The 18,697-nt window shown below is 37.5% G+C and overlaps 1 protein-coding gene across 3 annotated transcripts in view; it reads left to right on the top strand.

The window, feature by feature from the left end:
• maml3 (mastermind-like transcriptional coactivator 3) overlaps positions 1-18,697 on the top strand; it is a 129,124-nt gene that overhangs the window by 6,898 nt on the left and 103,529 nt on the right. Inside the window, exons 1-2 of one of the 3 annotated variants that reach the window (XM_079616517.1) lie at positions 6,515-6,651; positions 14,641-14,926. Coding sequence is in view for 2 of the 3 variants with exons in the window: in XM_079616515.1 (XP_079472641.1) it covers positions 14,543-14,926 (384 nt within the window). In the remaining variant the exon portion in view is untranslated. Of the gene's footprint in view, positions 1-6,514; positions 6,652-13,184; positions 14,927-18,697 lie in introns of those variants that run through there. The other 2 variants (XM_079616516.1, XM_079616515.1) reach the window with 2 other exon arrangements.

Raw genomic sequence — 18,697 nt, 5'->3', positions numbered from 1 at the left:
CAGCCAAGAACGAGCTCCACAGAGGGTCCGACACTTTTTCACGGTGCTCCATTGACTTCAACGCAGGCGGCTCATATTTTTGGTCTCGGCAGGCTATTACGTCGTCGTTTTATCAAAAATATGGTTAAACGTTGTGCCTGGGGCATTTGTAACACAGATACGCGTTTCCAGGAGAGGTTGGAGGGGGGTGTCCGTTTTTTCCCCTTCCCAAAACCAAAGTTAAATACTGACAAGTGTCGTCTTTGGATTAAACTGTGTTGACGTCCTCAGTCAGCGAAACCCCTCAAGATCAACAACACACTTTTGCTCTAAGATACATTTAGCTTTTAACCTTACTGTGAAGTTATACTAGTTAGACAGTTTTATGCTGTTTTAGGTTATGATTTCGGTTCTCTGCCCTAATTGTTGATACGCTAGCACACGCTGCTAATAAATACAACTTTATACTCGCGTAGTCCGTTTGCTTTGTAAATAATAACGATTATAGAAGTGAATAGAGACCTACCCAGCTTGGCATGAACAGTGTTTCTCCTGATATTGTTAGTCCCAGCCTCCGTCTCGATTAAGATATGCTGTGGTTCATTTTTTGACTGTGACTGTTATGCTTTTGCCTCTATTTGGATGCCAAAATTTGTTGTTGCTTGCGTTTCATCCGGTAAATTATGTCTTGAATATAGCATTCGAACGCACACTGCAGCCCCTTCTGCCTACTTCTATCGGACACTTTATTTGCTGCTTTATAAAAGTTTGATAAAATTTTTGCAGGAAGAGTCGTCACAGCATAAGCCATGTTGATACCAAACCAGAGCCCAGATGAAGTTGTCGGAGATAGCAACAGTAACTAAGGGGGGCGGGGCTTAGCCAAAGGTGAATTCAGAGTTCTTTATGATCAAAGTTATACAACTCCAATTTAAAGGATAATTCCGGTATTTAACACCTTGAGTCTATATTGTAGTTTGTTTTGGATGAACAAGAGTGGTGGACAACATTTTTTTGACAATGGTTCCTCTCTCGAGTTTTTGACTATAATAGAATTGGCCATGGACCCATTTAACATTGGAGTCAATGGGCATGTCCGAAAATGTCATTAAAACAGCCAATAATGTTCGTTTACAAAACTGTTAAACTCACCGAGTGGTTAGTGGTGTTCGTTGATGATTATAAACAATATATCGTCGCAATATATGATTCCAATCCGTTTATTTTGCTATAGTGGAACTATTTTTTCAGACACTTCACAACCGTGTAACTTCCGCTCAATATTTGAATCTGAAGCGTTAGCACACTCCCGACCACTTGATGGCGATAACCGATGTTTATGTCTCGCGGGACACTCACGGTCACAGTCGAGTTCAACTTCATATTGCACTGGTCAGTGGTCACGTCTTTCAATATGGTTAGAATTTGTGCGGTCAAAAACAGCGGTAAAGTTCCTAAAAAAATTATTGTTTATTTCGCTTACTCTCCCCAGGCACAGTTGCTCTGCTCGCTAGCCTTATGAGAAACGGAAGCGAGCAAAAAGACTACATCGACCAAATGTAAACAGCCCCCTTTCCGTTTCCGGTGGCGCATTTATATTAACGAGCACTCAGTCCTTCAACAGAATTCAATGGGATTTTACAAAATGACGAATAAAACACGACAGAAACTGTATTTCGCAACACTTTTTGTTTCTGGAACATCAACTAACATCACTAATCACTCGGTGAGTTGCACAGTTTTGAAAACTAATGTTAAAGGTTGTTTTAAAGGACAAGTTCGGTATTTTACACTTAAAGCCCTATTTACAGATCGTATCTGATGAAATAGAACGGTTAAGTTTAAAATTTGGACACATGTTCCAGTCCCGAGAATTTTGGGTTTATTTCGCTTCCCCCCCACCCCCACACAATGGTTGTCTATGGCCACTGGAAGATTCCTTCCTAAAACACATTAAACTTTCGTTTACAAAGACGTGAAACTCACCGAGTGGTCAGGGGTGTTCACTGATACGGGCCCAAAAAAAAACGCTGAAAAAGATGCATTCCAACAGGTTTTATCGTAGTGTTTGTCCAACTCCATTGATTGTTTTGAATGTGCTGTGTGAGGTACGTTATTCCTCCGCCGCTTCTTCTTCTGCTTCTTCTGTGTATTAAATGAAATGCCAGCGGTTTGCTTGCAATCGGCAAAGGTGCATTATCGCCACCAACTGGTGTCTATTATTCAAGCTCTCAACGGAAGAATCTGGGTGTGACGCGTTTGGCAAAATAGGTCCACAAACGCTAAATAAAACTAAAATTCTCGGGACAGGAGCATGTGTCCAAATTTTAATCTTAACCGTTCTATTTCATCAGATACGATCTGTAAACAGGGCTTTAAGTGTAAAATACCGAACTTGTCCTTTAATGACATTTTCGGACATGCCCATTGACTCCAATGTTAAATGGGTCCATGGCCAATTCTTTTATAGTCAAAAACTCGAGAGAGGAACCATTGTCAAAAAAATGTTGTCCACCACTCTTGTTCATCCAAAACAAACTACAATATAGACTCAAGGTGTTAAATACCGGAATTATCCTTTAAGTTACTTTTGGGTGCAATAACTTTACATTGAATGTCAAGTCTGTGTTTTAGCAAAACAAGGGTATGTGTCCAAAAACACGTACTGACTAGGAGTTACATAGGCTAAATCGTTTACATCTCTGGTTCACCCCAAACAAAGATAAAACCTTACAGTAATCTCTCAAAATCATGTTTTCCATAAGTATGTAATCATATCAGTGCAATTTAGACAAGTCCAATGCATTCATAGACCCAGAAAACATGGGGCTAGACACCAAGATTACTTATCTAGGTCAAATAATGAAGGAGTTAGGATATTTTAAGAGCTTCCTGTCCATCTTGGACACCATCTTGAAAATTACACCTTTCTAGTGGTCAAACTTTGGTAAACGTTTAGTATGTTATTAAGGACACATAATACCACAAAAAACAGATGAGAAACCTTTTGTTAGAATTTTTTTAGGGTTAGGTGTTTTTTTTCTCCATATATGCAGCCGCCTAGTTGTTGCTTGCGAAATCCAAATGGCGGCGCCATGGGTGGAAGCGTGAAGATTAAGGGGCGGTAATATTATAATAAGATCCCCTTCCTACGTCAGAAGTCTGATCGGCTTTTTTTTGACATTGCAGAGAAAGGCTGACCAAAAAAAAGTTACTGGGTTGTCACTTCACGTTTTCTGGGTTAATAAATGCACCGTAGGGCTGTTAAACCATTAATCGCGATTAATCGCATCCAAAATAAAAGTTTGTGTTTACATAATAAATGTGTGTGTACTATGTATAATTATTTTATATATTTGTATATATATGCTTGTATATATTTAAGAAATATTTGCATACTGTATATAGATTTATATACAATTTAAATTATAAATATTTTATATATAAATAACACATTTTCTTAAATATATACATGAACGTGTGTGTACTTATGTATACACAATAATTATACACAAACATTTATTATGTAAACACAAACTTTTATTTTGGATGCGATTAATCGCGATTAACAGCCCTAGGGGATTCGATTATATCACTTAAACACGGAAAAAGTCAGATTTTCATGACATGTCCCTTTTAAGATTACGAGGGCACATGAATAATAATAAAAGTTGTGCACAGATAAACCATTTAGTAGACTAAACTGCAATATACCATTAACAAATTATTTCATTGTGACTTTAAATGTGAACACGTCTACTTTAAGTGGGATCATAATCTGAGCTGTGTGCGCATGTGTGTCGGTGTCCTGACTGCAACTTTTCATGTCCTCAAATGATCAGCTTATCACCAGGGTTTTCCCTACCATTCAGTTGTCTGTCTTGGCACAGACTCACTTTAGAGTACATGAATAGGTATTAATGTTTGTGTGTCTTTCTTACCTGTTCCTGTGCAATTCATTTTACTAATGGAATTGGCTTTAAAATATTTAACGATCTCGTTTAATCTAAGTTTGTGTGCATGTGACAGTGCATGTGTGTGTATCTATTGTGGGTTCAGTTGCATTTTGATCTGTGGACGTGCTTGAGTTTGAATTCATGGTTTACCTCATGATATAGGATAGACACACATACACATCTGATGTGTATAGGAGTTAAAATGTGAGTCCAACTTACCTGCTGTGACTCCATTTCATGTTTTAGAAAGAACTGTAAAAGTGCTACAGTGTTATATTATGAGTTTCACAAAAAGTCACCTTTCTCTCACTCTTTCCCTTTTGTCACTCTGTCATAGAATTTACCTTGTCAACATGAACTTCTTTATCTAATAAACTGACCTCTGTATTTTCTAAGTGTATTAATAAAGTACAACTTTTTTACAAGTATTAGGCACAAAATCCACTTTTGTGAGAGTTATTAGATATTTAAATAAACTATTACCTCACATAAAATTAACTTTTAAATTTTTCTAATTTTTATGTCAACCCTTAACGTTTAAAATTGTGATTTTTGACCTCCCTGAATAATTAAACCATACACCAGTCATAATTTTGATAATCTTTTGAAATTATATTCAGTTGATATTTAATATTTGATATTTTAATCGATAAATTAAGTTCCATGATTTCACCCCATTAAAAAAAACGTTTATATTTTTCAAAGCTGCAACTACTGCTGTGTCATCATTTAAACCATTTCATGCCTTGAAGACAATTAAATAATCGCATTCAATTTAAAAAAATGTTTTAACAAATATTGTTATGCTTACTGGATTCTTCAACCATTCAGATATGTTACCCAGGTTATTGTGAGAATGAATAATCAAACATATATTTATTTTATATGCATTTATCAACTGCAAGCCAATTTGGTCCCAATATGATTGAGCTTAATTCAAGTAACATTTTCATAATAAAATTATATATGATAGTTTATATATTTGACTTTAATATCTATCAATTATAAAATCACAAAAATCATGTTTTTAAACTGTATTTAAGTCCCATATTTCGCTAGCAGTATATCTTCATGAATAAAACATCTAATATTTAGCTTGACCTCCTTAAATATCACCCTTTTCTGAAGGTTAATCACTTCCTTTCACTGCTCATCTGTTCATTTATTAAGAATTCAGGCCTTGTCTTGTATTCACTAAAATATGCTTAGTCATTGGGTGGCCCATAGACAGTCCAGGAGTCCAAGTAGTCATATCTCAGCATGACTAGTCAAATGTGGAAAACTCTAATCTGTAGGATTGAGCAGGTAAACAAAAAATGAGGTCATGCTCTTGTTTTACACTGTTGGCCACATAGGTCATCAACTAATGCCATCAACTCAGACACAGAGAGACAGAGCAGTTACACTATCTCTGTGAGCACCTATAGTGTGCTGAGAACACCTGGTTACTACACAACAATGCTAATTGCACCAAACCAACCAAACTGCTATTAGTGGTTTGGACAGTCATCATTGCAGCCGTGACTGTGGTATGTATGTGAAAACAAAGTAGTCAAAACAAAATTTTGTTTTCGAAAATAGGTTTTCTTTAACCCCCATTAAAGTAATAGTTCACCAAAAACTGAAAATGTTGTCATCCATGAAACATAAAAGTAGACATATTGAAGAAAATGGTGTCACTCTTTTTCATGCTATTACAGCGAATGGGGCTAAAACTTTCAAGCTTTAAAAATGATGCAAAACTATCATAAAAGCATGCAAAACAATCGTCATAAAAGGACGGAAGAAATGTGTGAATGGTATTTATGAGCATTCAGTAGGTAGTATACTTGGCACAGATCTGAACTTGCTTTTTTTTTGGTAATCTAAACTTGTTATGACTATTCCATCAAAGACTTGTAAAGAGACATTTAATGCATGTAGGAGTTTGCACCATACTATGCCAATTAAATTAGCATGTGGACGGTTGAATCATGGGAAATGTTCCATGCATCTCATTTTCTTTAATTAGAATGATTCGCACAATCACGCCTGAGTTCTTTTGTCAAGATGACAAAAGATGCATAAATCTGTTCTTTTGGGAAATGGGAATGTCTCTGTTTGAGTGTTCCGGGGAAAAGGTTGTCTTTCCAGTGTAATCAAACCATGGCAAATACACTAGACAGATCTCAGAGCTCAGTCTCATGTGAGCTGTCGTTCTTATGTTGTTGCAACTTATGCTGTACCTCCTTTTTCCTGCTGTAGATGACAATATAAGAGAGCTGCGAGCTAAGTCATAAAGAGCTATAGTAGGAATATAAAAATAGTTTCTTCTCCATGTCTGCTTCAGAGTAATATTGTAAGTCACTGTGTTTGTATTGTGTTTTGGTAAGAGTAAATGCAACATTTCTTATAAAAGCCTTTTTGTAAGTATAAATGTTATGTGATTAATTCTATTTAAAGAGTATGACCTTATATTTTCAAAATCTTTTTAATTAATGGCCTGTCCATGTGATTTTTCAATGGATGTGGAGTCCAGACATGATTTTAGGAGGATTTTAACTTGTCTTTGTTTTTTGTTTTCCTATCAAAACGAAAAAGAGTAAAAAGGCAGCAAACAAGAGCGTGGTTAAAAGCACAGGCCAAACGTTTGCTCGCCTCTGCTGTCTGCTGCAGTCTGCTGTTCTGCCATTGATTCTTCAGCCAAGATCCTGGAGCGATGTGCATTTCCACACAGGTCAGAGAGTACATGTGCAACACATGTTGTCTTTACTTCACTGTAAACATGCTTTGGCTGTGACAAAAAGCGACAGTGTAAAACTGATTTACTGGAACACCAGCTGCAGGAAATAAACGAGAGAAAAAAATATATGTGATACAACTGCTCTGGTTGGTAATGCTTCTTTTTTATGGTTAACATGCTGTAAGAAGATACGGTTTTGTGCAATTTGTTGCGCTAATTTTCAAATGTGTACCATACAATATACTCTACATTTAAGAAATATTATTAAAAGTACTGAATGCCCTTTCAAAGATTTAAATGGCTGTAACTAATTTATGTAAGTCAAGGGTTAGAGGTACTAGTGACAATGTAGGCCTATGTATGTATAGGCTGGCTCCGCCCTCCTACGTACTTCCGCTCAATTTTCCTTCAGTACTACGTCTGGGTTTGTGGTGTATTCTTGGGTTTTCTCCTATCAATTTTTTAACGGTCCAATCATCGGAAAGAGGGAGTGACTGAGAACGATGACGTTGAGGTTGCGCGTTAGTTTGAGTGGAAGTTTCGTCACATCCAAACGTTAGCGATTGGTTATGGCAGATCCAGAGTGGGCAGATTCACTAGTTTTAAACTTCAACAGAGTAACCGCCTACAAGGAAGTTAACGTTTTTGAATGGAGAGCGACAGGCTCTCTGTACAAATGAAATGTACGAGAGACTGGTAGGACCAGGCTTATGTATTATGTGCACTTTATGCTGAATTACAATAACATCATAATTATAGTGGTTTTACAAGATATAGGGCCACATCTGGTACACGTGGATTCCATGCGTACCAGATGTGGGCCGGATCTGGGCCAACTCTATGTTGCTGTCTAGATAGAGAGAGATAGATAGATTTGCGATGACATGAGGCTTCATGGAATGATGCGCACACCACTAGGTGTCAGTATCCAAGTCCAAGACAACTGATATATCAGCCGATTGGCAACATAAAGAAAAAATGACAGAGTGCGCCTTTGTAAATGTAAACCGCACTCGTATCTTTGTAAGACCTGTGTAAAGTGTCATGGTTTAAGGCAGAGCAGACAACGTGCAGTCATGACTGTGCAGAAACTAGGACACCCACACACCTCCCACCCTCTGTATGTTAAGTGACTGTGTGTTCGATGCGTGACTGGGAGCATTTCCACGGATCCACGGCACACACCACACACTGCCAGCTCACCTGCCACGGCTTCTCTTCTCTCTTTCTTCTCATAATTCCTCTCGTCAGTTTTCTCCCCTGTGCACATGCCTTTCCCTTTTGTCCTCCAACCTCTTGTCCTAAAAACTCTCATTAATTCTTCTTCTTGAGAAATCCGATTCTTTTTTTGAATACCGAGGGAATGAGTCAGAGATCCCCCTCACTCCTAACACACACACACACTGACACACTCACACAAATGTCAGTTAATACACACAGGAAGTCACGTATTCAGCACAGAGCTGCCTGCAAAAACTGCGCGCACACACACACACACCAGTGGAGTCATGCGTTCAGATTTACCTACCTATCTTGTGTCACACTGTTTTTCTAAACTCCCTGGCTTTTCCTCACCAACGCACAGTATGTCCCTCTGAAATTAAACATTTAACCCCTCACTCATAACATTAACTCGTATTAGTTGTCCTGTAGATTATAAAAAGCGAGAGAGCATAGCAGTGAAATAACTGCTGAAATGCTCCCGTTTATCCTCTTGTGTTTTCTCTCCATGGATAGTCAATCTATCAGCCCCATTGATTCTGTTTATCAGCACTCTAATGGATGGGTGACCACATTAAATATTTACAACGTCTCCCAACATCACAGAAAACGTGGACCATACCACTCCATTCTTTCATTCAATGCTCGTCCCACATTTTATGTACTGCAAAAAATGAATAATTTCCGTAATCTGGATTTTTTCTTAATTATACTTTCTGAAAATTGTTTCTAAATTAAATTTACAAAGGTTTATGCTTGAAATGAGAAAATGATTGTGGTCAATCAAAACATTCAGACTCTACAAAAGGGAATGTTTTTTTCACCCCCTTGGAAAATAGTTTTTTATACCTCATTAAATGTCATTACAGCATAGATTTTATGTCATTTTGCTTCCAATTTAAATGTTTAAGGATTTTGAAATGTCCCAGAAAACAATTTATATATATTTTTACTGTAAATAACTTTTATATATATATTATAAAATATTATTTACTCCTGTGATGACAAAGCTGAATTTTCATTACTGTGTTTTCAGTGTCACATGATCCTACAGAAATCATTAGAATATGCTAATTTTCTGCTCAAGAAACATTTTATTATTATTATATTAATATTATTTTCAATGTTGAAAACATTCAAGTGTTTTGAACATATCAGAAAGTTCAAAAGAAATCTATTTTTGTAACATTATAATGTCTTTACGGTCACTTTTGAGTAATTTAATGCATCCCTGCTGAATAAAATTAATTTACCCAGGTGAATAGGGTAAAACAAAAATAGATATGACCATACTTCCTCAGTTGATTAAGAATTGCAACAAAAAAATTGTATTACAAGTTTTCAGAAATGTTATGTTTAAACATGCAAATGAGGCATTATCTAATTAAATATGCACTAATTGCAACAATTTCTAGAACATAAACCTGACCATTGGTTCAAAATTCTTGTTTCTTTTTGTGATATATTGGGGTTGAAGGTTTTTACAAAGGGGATTTGGGATTTCTCTTTTTATTACTCATTAATTAGAAAATACTGTCAACAGTCAGAAAAATAAATACATTGTCAAAAAAAAATTTAAGAATAAAATGTTGTATAACATCAGGTAAATTATATATGAACAAACCCCTCTGTAAAACCTTCAGAATATAGGAATAAAACTGTTCAGTTTGGTGTGTAAGTGCTATGGAAATAGAGATTTCTGACTCATTTTGAGATAACGTCCTTTAAAGAAATACTGTAATCGAAATCTACAGACACAAATAGATAAAGTGCTATAAAAGATACACTTAAAAGTGTATTTTGGATGTTTTCTTTTCACTAGTCTAAAAAAGCACTTTATGAAAAGCCATGCAAAAAGCCCAAAATCTCAAAATATAGATGCATGAAAAAAGTGTTTTTACTTGTAGTGTCCCTCCCCTTAAAAAATCTTACTGATTTGACTTATTAACCCACAACTTTGAATGGAAGTGTAGTCAAAGTAATCAAATTCAGATTCTTTAGAGATCCAAGAAGAGAGGAATAGATTAGAGTAAGAGTAAAAGGAGTTCCTGAAGAACTAACTTATTGCAGGAGAAGAAAAGTTTTAGGGTCACATGTGGGTGATTCATAAATGTTTCATTATAGAGGTTCTGAACATATATGCCTTAAAACAAAACAAAACCATCCCTTCACCGCGCTTTTGTTTGGTTGCTTTCAGTGTTTATATTCAAAGCTATTTTTAGTGATCAAACAGCTCTACTTCAACAGTTACAGTACATACTGTAACTCTTCGTTACTCTGTAGATGTTACATAATTGTTGGTAATGAATTGTTTGTACGTGCTACAAGTAACAACCTGCTTTTAATTACAAACTTTATGGAAAATGCATGTTTACAGACTATTATACAGCGCAGTGGTGTAAAGAGCGTTTCAGATAACGTGAACTGTTTGACACACCTGTATGTTTATAGATCTAATTAATGTTAAACCAAGTGAAAGAACCAGAAGTAAAACAGAACAATATCTCAAACACTAAAGTGCCGTTTAACACCAACATCTAGTGTCAGTATCAACCATTACAGAAAGTACAGGGAGTCCCAAACCTGGGTGGATGTATTATTTATATTCCGTTGGAAGTATAATAGCCCTACTGCTTTTTTCCCCAAGAATTACACTGCGAGGTTGAGATTTACACTGAAAACATTTCGCTCACTCGTTTCCTTGATGGACACGAGGGCAAATAAACATTTGGTTCCTGGGCTATCACATATATTATTCTTCACCAACAAGAAGCACACACAATCTTAGAACTACCCACACATAAACACGGTTCCAATTTATTTTCAATGCACTATGTATCAATTCTCTTTGCTTTTCTTTAACACTACGACAACAAAATGGTTCAGAAAGTGTTGTGTTGTGTTGTTTTGTTTGTCCGACAAGTAAGAGTGAGACCATATTACTTAATTGTGATACCATATTTAGAATGACTGACAATTAAAAAAAACTTAACTTGCATGGTAAATGATGCATCAATATTTAGCCAATTCAGTAAACATCCTCAGATCATTGTTCTTGTCTGAGAATGAGTTTTTAAAATATATGAAGATCTTAGCATACCTGCTAATTTGATCAGAGATAATTGCAAAAAATTAAAAAAAGACAGCCTGTCTGGCACACGTTATTATATACAATTAAAACAGGAGTAAGGCTGATCTTGATGGTCCAGAGAAACAGGTCCAGAATAGTCCCACTAAAATATAGGTTGTTTTGTTAGCGAACTATGAGAGAGAGAGAGAGAGAGAGAGAGAGAGAGAGAGAGAGAGAGAGAGAGAGAGAGAGAGAGAGAGAGAGAGAGAGAGAGAGAGAGAGAAATAGAAAAAGAAAGAAGAGTGAGAGTGTTCACAATGTGTTTTAGCCCTACTCAGCAAACCAGACTGGGCAGCAGCACTTTTTCACGAACACACACACACACACACACACACACTCACACACACACACACACACACACACACACACACACACACACACACACACACACACACACACACACACACACACACACACACACACACACACACACACACTTTCAAGTTTATGTAGTAAGTATACATGTACTAGTAGTATACTTGGAAGTGTACTATTTGCGAGTAAATTCGCCCCCGTTTTAGTGTTTAAAAAAGTATAGGCCTAAGTGTAACAGTAGTAAACATTGAGTACACAGCTACAAATACAAGCATATATAGTTTACTAGTCAAATACTTGTAGTACATTTTTTAGTTTACGAAAGTGCACTTTTAAAGTATACGCTCAATAAACTATAGTTAGTTTTATACTGCAGTACTTGTAACTTTTCTTTTTATCGAACTTAACATACTTATATGTCCGGTTTCACAGACAAGGCTTAGGCCTATAGTCCCAGACTAAAATGCATGTTTGAGCTGTTTTAACTGAATGCAACTTGCACAGGCATATCTTAAAGGGGAACTTGACAACTATTTCAACTTAATAAAACTGTTTAGAAATCATTAAATAAGGTTAAATAATCTGTTCTGGTGAAAATGGTGACTCCCCCCTCCTCCCCCTAGCGTTCCCAGGCGGAAAACCAGCCTTGCAACATGGGGACTAACGTCCCGGTAAGTTGGAAATAGGAAGTCTCGTGAGAAGCGAGAACGAGCGAGAAACACAATATGCTTTACGGCAATTCGACATAAACACATGTTCTATGATACTGTGTATGATGTATTACCCACCTCGGTAGACATAGCTCCACACGATAAAGTAATAACAAATTACAAATGCACATGAGCAGTGGTAGAAAGGGGGCGGAGGGTGCCGCAAGTGATTTTATTTTTACGACAGTGTTGTGAAATATACGCCGCACAGCTGTAGGGGGAGCTCGTTGAGAAAACATGCGACCCCAAAATTGAAAATCAGCGAAGAAATGGCTAGAGTTGCCAAGTTCCCCTTTAAAAGATGTCAGTGCCATTGTTTTGTCTTTAATGTTTTTTCTTCCTTCTAAGTAATGTTTATAAAAGCTACTTAAAAGTCCTAATTGAACTAAAGCCTATACCTGGCTTAATCTAAGCACTGTCTGTGAAACCAGGCCATAGTTTACTAGTTCGGTATTATTTTTAATATATTTGAAATATACTTTTTATTACTTTAACTCTTTCCCCGCAACATGCAATATATCAAAAGAAAGAACAGCGCATCTGTTCAACAATCACAACATTTGATTCTCTATTCTTTTTTTATCAACACTTGAATGTGGGTACGTTTCATAAAAAAAGCAACAGTTTGAACAAAAACATAGACCGAGTCCATCAACTCCCAAAGCTTCCACAGTCCAGTTTTGATTTATAAAAATCTGTTTTGATTTTTGAATTGATTTGATTTTTTGATTTGTGCAATAGCGCCCCTACTACCGTACTATAACAGTGAAAACATGGGTTGTCTGAAAATTCCGTCAATGGCGGTGAAATTCCTATATGTACACTACCAGTGGACTAAGCAAAAATTCACATACTGAGAATTAGGAACATATCTGTTTTCTTCATAAAATCTATATTTTTCAAACAATTTAGGTAAATAAGAGAATACTTTTAAGTATATCTTGATCAAAAGATTGAGTACAAGTATAGGCCAAATACGTTTTTTTCAAATACTTCGAAGTCAAGTTAAGCGGATTTTTAAGTATATTTCTGAGAAGTACATAAAAGTATAATTTCTGTCCGTGTTTATCTCAATCCGTGAAAATAAAGCTATTGCAAACAAGCACATGTGTAAGATCCTCACAAACACATATCCTGTAGCACATGCACTTTTTTATTGTTTAAGAAAGGAAAAAGGATTCATCATATCAAATTGTGTTAGTGTTTTCATCCCTATTGTGACGTATATCCGAATAACTTTTTGAACAAGAAAAGATGTACGGCACTTGATTTTGAGAATTGATTGGATGGTTGTGGTTTGCAATCGCTGTGATCTCGAGTGACAGGTTTTCCCGCCGATATAAATACATTTTATAAATACATTTCCGGCAGAAATAAAAATAATAATGAAGTGCACATATACATCTTTTAGAATAAATACTGAAATATTCCATAAAAAAAAAACAAGAAAGGTCAATTTCATGGTGACTTTAAAGAACACTGGTCAGACTCTGAAGAACCACATAGTTGCTGAACCTAAAAACTATACTGATAAAAACCTTTTTTTTTAGGTATTCTTTTTGGACCTTTTCTCTTTTATTTCCATTAGAACTTAACATAGTTGTATAGGCTATAAATATATTATTATTAATAAATGTACATTTTTATGTTTTTTCATTCATCTCTTGCAATTGCTCCATTTATTTTGTAATACATTTGATTTTATATGTATGTTATGATAATAGGTTACCCCGTAATACATCACAGTCCTAGTAGTGCTTTGTACTCTCACGAACCCTGAGTATCAGATGATTCAGATGCAGTACTAGAACCCGCCAGTAAAGCATTACACCGCTCTATCGTTCACCTCCTCTGTCTGAAGTCAATATATTGACTCCGCGTCCAGCGCACTATATTCCGCGCCGTGTTTTCCGCGGAGCTGACGCTGCTCGCAGGCTGGTGGCTGCTCTTCGCTCGGCTGTTGTCCTGATATCACTCCGCTAGCATGGAGGAGGGGAGCGCTTGATTATTGTGATGGTGGCAGCTGCTGTACACATTGGCGACTGTAGGATTTCCTCTCCAGCCATCGGGACTTTTAGAAACTGCACACCTTGTTCGCGCTCGTGGAGGGTTTCGCCGGCCAAACTAATGCAATGCAAGTTCACGAAACAACTCCGGAGCCTGTTCTCAGCAGACGGCAAAACTTTTTTCAAAAGGACAGCACAATAAAACGACGGGCTCGAAGCAGCGGTGCTTATGCGTGATGGTTGCGAGTAACATCCGGATGTTTGATGGAGCTCCAGTAGAGGCGAGAGAGTAACAGACCCGCTCCTCCACGGTCCCGCACTGTTGTCTATTGAATGGTTGACACGGCGATCCTCCCGGAGGAGGGATTTACACTCATTTAAACGCTTATTTCCTCCCAATTTCACTGTATCTGCCTCCCTGGCGAAGCGGACTTCTGCTCCGCTTCGGAGAGGGGAGAGAGAGAGAGTCAGGGGGGCTTGACAAAGTTCTTCCCGAATCACAGATGATGGGGGATTTTGCCAGCCCCGCTGCCGTACCGACCGGCGGCGGCATTTGCATTAATAACAGTAACTTAAACTCTGCCATTAATGCAACCAACAGCAGCACCGGCGGCGGCGGTAACGTGGGCATACCGAAGCACAGCACGGTGGTGGAGCGGCTCCGGCAGCGGATCGAGGGCTGCCGGCGGCACCACGTTAACTGCGAGAGCCGCTACCAGCAAGCGCACGCCGAGCAGCTGGAGCTGGAGCGCCGGGAGACGGTGAATCTGCACCAGCGGACTTTAGAGCTGCGGGCCAAGAAATCCAGCAACAGCAAACAGCAGAGCAAGCAACAAGAGCCCGATTCAACCGCGACCATCGAGCAGAGGAACAACACTCTGATCGCGGTGAGTAGGTTACTGTGTGCGTGACTCTTCTTTTAGGTGCTTACGGTGTTTGGAATGAACACAGTGCTGTTTGGTTGCAGTGCTAAACTTTCGCTCTGGCGTCTGTGCTTTTTACACTTGTCGAAACTGAAAACTCCGGCGGCGACGGGACAACCACAACAACTTCAATCCGATTTACGGACTATTTCTCGTGCTTTAGAGCTCAGAGTAACTTTGGAGGCGTTTAGATACTTTGCACAGCAGCCCGTATAAAGTTAGTAGTTGATGATGTCATTTGATCTCCTCCTACTTACTACTTGTAGTTCAGGCGTGTTTAGAAAACATGATGGGAATTGAAAATCAACATCAGCTTGCTAATAATTAAAGTAGGCTACGTGAATGTGTATTTACGTTTATTATTATTCGATTAGCATTGGTTTAAATGTAACAATTCAAATTCAACTCCACTAGTTTCAGTTTCTATATGGGGGTGCTGTTTAAAAGGATGCCACTACAGTAGCCTGTTTTTACTTTATTTTCGGAGACATTTCTCTCTCTGTGATGTATCTCAATGCAATACACAACCCCTCAGCGCGATAATATGGACGTCATTTGACAAAAAAGGAAGGATTGCGATGGTGGGGAAACAAATACACTGCATGAGCGTTTATCAGTATGTTACACTCCCGGTTCAGATGCAGCCACCGAAAAGTTACAGTGTTAAAAATCAGTTACTTGAACCTCAACACATTGCGGAGGAGCATCGTGTCGTTGCCTTTTGTGTCAGGGCGGTGAATTCCTCTTTGATATGCTAAGTGACTCTAATTTCGGAGGGTGATGGCACAGGTAGTTCTCGAAGCGGTAATGGCCGGTGTCGTCGACCTCCCCCTCTGCGATGTGGACATTACTGTGTGTGAGCCGGTATATAGGCAACAAACGCTTCACATCGAAGCGATTTAAAGAGACCGCAGCCTCATTGCTTCTCTCTTTTCTCCACATAAGCACCGTGCTGCAGCTAGGTGGCTGTATCAAGTCGAGTTTTAGGGTCTTCTGTGTGCGTCTGGGTTCAGACCCCACACAATGGCTGTGTGTCAACCTAGCGAGCTGCCTATGTAGACAGCATTTGAGTGTGGACATTGCTGCACGTGCATGCAAGCTTTCTAGGTAACGTTACAGCCAGTATTCTCCATCAGGCTTAACTAAACTAGATAGTCTTAAATAAACTCTTTAGTGTTAATTGATTTGAAATGGATGGATATAGGCTACAATGTATTATTCTGTAATGGCTCACACAAGTAGCCTAAATGTTTTTGAGATATTAGCTATGGCTTTGTCATTCTATGCATTATGGAATGGATAGTTATACTTTATAGGCCTAGTAGATGTCAAAATGAGGTTTGTTTATGAAGTCAGTTCTCATCTCAAGGGAAAAAATTTGTCGTTTGTGTCATGTCTTTGCGAGTTGTGTGTCATGGCAGGACAGTTTGAAACCAGTGTAAGTTAAATTTTGTAAAGGAGGTTGCAGCCTTCAGTCTTGAGGTTCAGGAATCTGGTAGTATCTCTCATATAGGCCTCGTTTGCACCTGGAATTAAGATCTGTCTCGGCTGATCCAATCACAATGGTCATTTGAAAGATGGTATGTTTACACTTGGTACTAATATGCGTCGTCTTCGACCAACTAGTCACATTCGTCAAAGCAAGGGTCTCTTGATGTCTTTACTAAATCATGAGTAATTAAGTTGTTTTTGTCCTTTAGTAGTTTTAAAACATTTCTATTTAGCTTTATTTCATTTTTATTTCCGTTTTAGTTTATAGTTGTAGTAATTCGTTCTTCAACTTAATTTATTTGGGTTAGTTGTCAGAGCAATATTTCAATTTAAATTTTTTATTTTTTTTACATTTCTGTGTTTCATCTAATATTTACACTTTATTTGATTTCAGCTTTATTTCAATTAATGAAAAACTATTTTTAGTCAACAATAACAATGATCTTTTACTGTGGTTAGCACTTTTCAAAGGAAAGTTAGCACATACTCGGTCCCAAATAGGCTACGCTTACCTTTTGGACTTCACTCACAGCTGTATTATGTGATTTTAATACCACATGTACACAAGGCCTTTGACTACTGTATAAACACTGAAGGCAGCACCAAAAGTCAGAAAACTGCAGGGTGAATTGCTTCATGTTAACCTTGTGGATACTTGAGACTTAAGATATTTCTCTGAAAGTTTGGTGTTCAGTACAAACTCACCTCTGGACCAAATTTCATTTTTTTTTAAAGTTCACAATATGTTTCTTCTAGTGCGTTTAATGCATGTCTGTACACATTTCTCTCACTTCTGAAGTCGTGTCCAGCAGCAGTGTCTCCAGCTAAAGCAGTGCTTGTGGTATCACATTGTTTTGCAGTGTCTGGGACCAGTGCCCAAGATCTAAATTTAACTCCTGAGTTGGCAGGGTTACACAAGGTTTGTGACGTCAGACACTCCAAGAGCATAGTTACCACTGTGTAACTTTCTCGTCTTCTGTACGTGTTTGCGAGGAGGTCTGCGAGACCGGTAGTGCAGGGACAACTGTGTGCGATGTGTCTCACTGTGCCTGTCTGCATGTAAGCATTTCAGCGGTCGGGGAAAAACCACAGTCGTTCATAAAAATCATTTATTTGCCCGCAGGAGTTGTTTACGTCAAGAACGTAGGATACCTGAAAACTTTGTTGATCAAGTTTCTGAAAATGATTCTTTTTTTACTTTTAAATCTGGCAGCTTCTTTTTTTGTAAACTAGAAAACCCATACGCTATCTTCCTTAATTGAAGTAATTGTCCATTTTGAAGTCATTTTGCAGAAAAAAAGAGTTCCTCTTTCTGTGATATGAAGGCAATTTGATAATTTAGTAGAAATAAAGTGTTCTGTTGCTTGATCCATAGAGTACACATTTTATTTGTTTTGTTTTCCCTCTCATTATAGATGTCTAAGTAATCATAATAGAATATGTATGATTTCACCCAGAAATGAAAAATATAATTTTCTCACCCTGATGTTATTCCACACTTTTATTCTGTTGTTTTGTTTTTCTGAAAAGCACAATAATAGAAATGTTACGCAGGAAGGTCTTATCATACGATGACAGTTCATAGTGACCATGGGATGCCAAGTCCCAAAAATCCACAATTTTTTAAAATTAATTCTATATGACTTGTGGGTCAGTGTGTTCACTATTAAACTTCACTTCTGCCGACGCTCACATCAAGCCCAGTTCCATATCTTCATTCAGAAATGGCAATCAATATTTTTGATACCATTGTAAAAAAAATTTACACGAACGTGGGCTAGAAGTGAACTTCGGGCAAGGGCAAGATGATAGGTGAAATTTAGTCTCAAAGCTAATGTAAGCCTTTTCAAAGCCAGACAGCTCGTAATCACTATTAACTATCATTATATGAGAATGCAGAACAATTTATTAACTTATTTTAGTGTTCCACAAAAATAACTGCTTATGAAAATGAAAAGAATGACTAAAATAATGATGTTTGGATGGATGAAGAATCCATTACTTTACTAGCTATCTGATTCTGTACCTGCTATTTGCTCAATGAGTGATAAAAAAAACTCACCCAAGAGCACTAGTATACGGGAAGTAATATTACTAGTCAGTTACTGGAATCCTCACCTATTGTCTGTCAGAATGTAAAGGAGAAAATATGTAACTTCTTAAATTACACAATTTACAGTTTTCCTCTTCTGAATCGGTTTCAGGTACATCCGTATAGTTTTTCAGTTATTTGTATTTATATAC

The sequence above is a fragment of the Phoxinus phoxinus genome, assembly GCF_949152265.1.
Source record: "Phoxinus phoxinus genome assembly, chromosome: 6".
Classification (NCBI taxonomy): Eukaryota; Metazoa; Chordata; class Actinopteri; order Cypriniformes; family Leuciscidae; genus Phoxinus; species Phoxinus phoxinus.
Note: the sequence above shows the minus strand (reverse complement) of the source record. Positions and strands in the feature narration are given on the sequence as shown.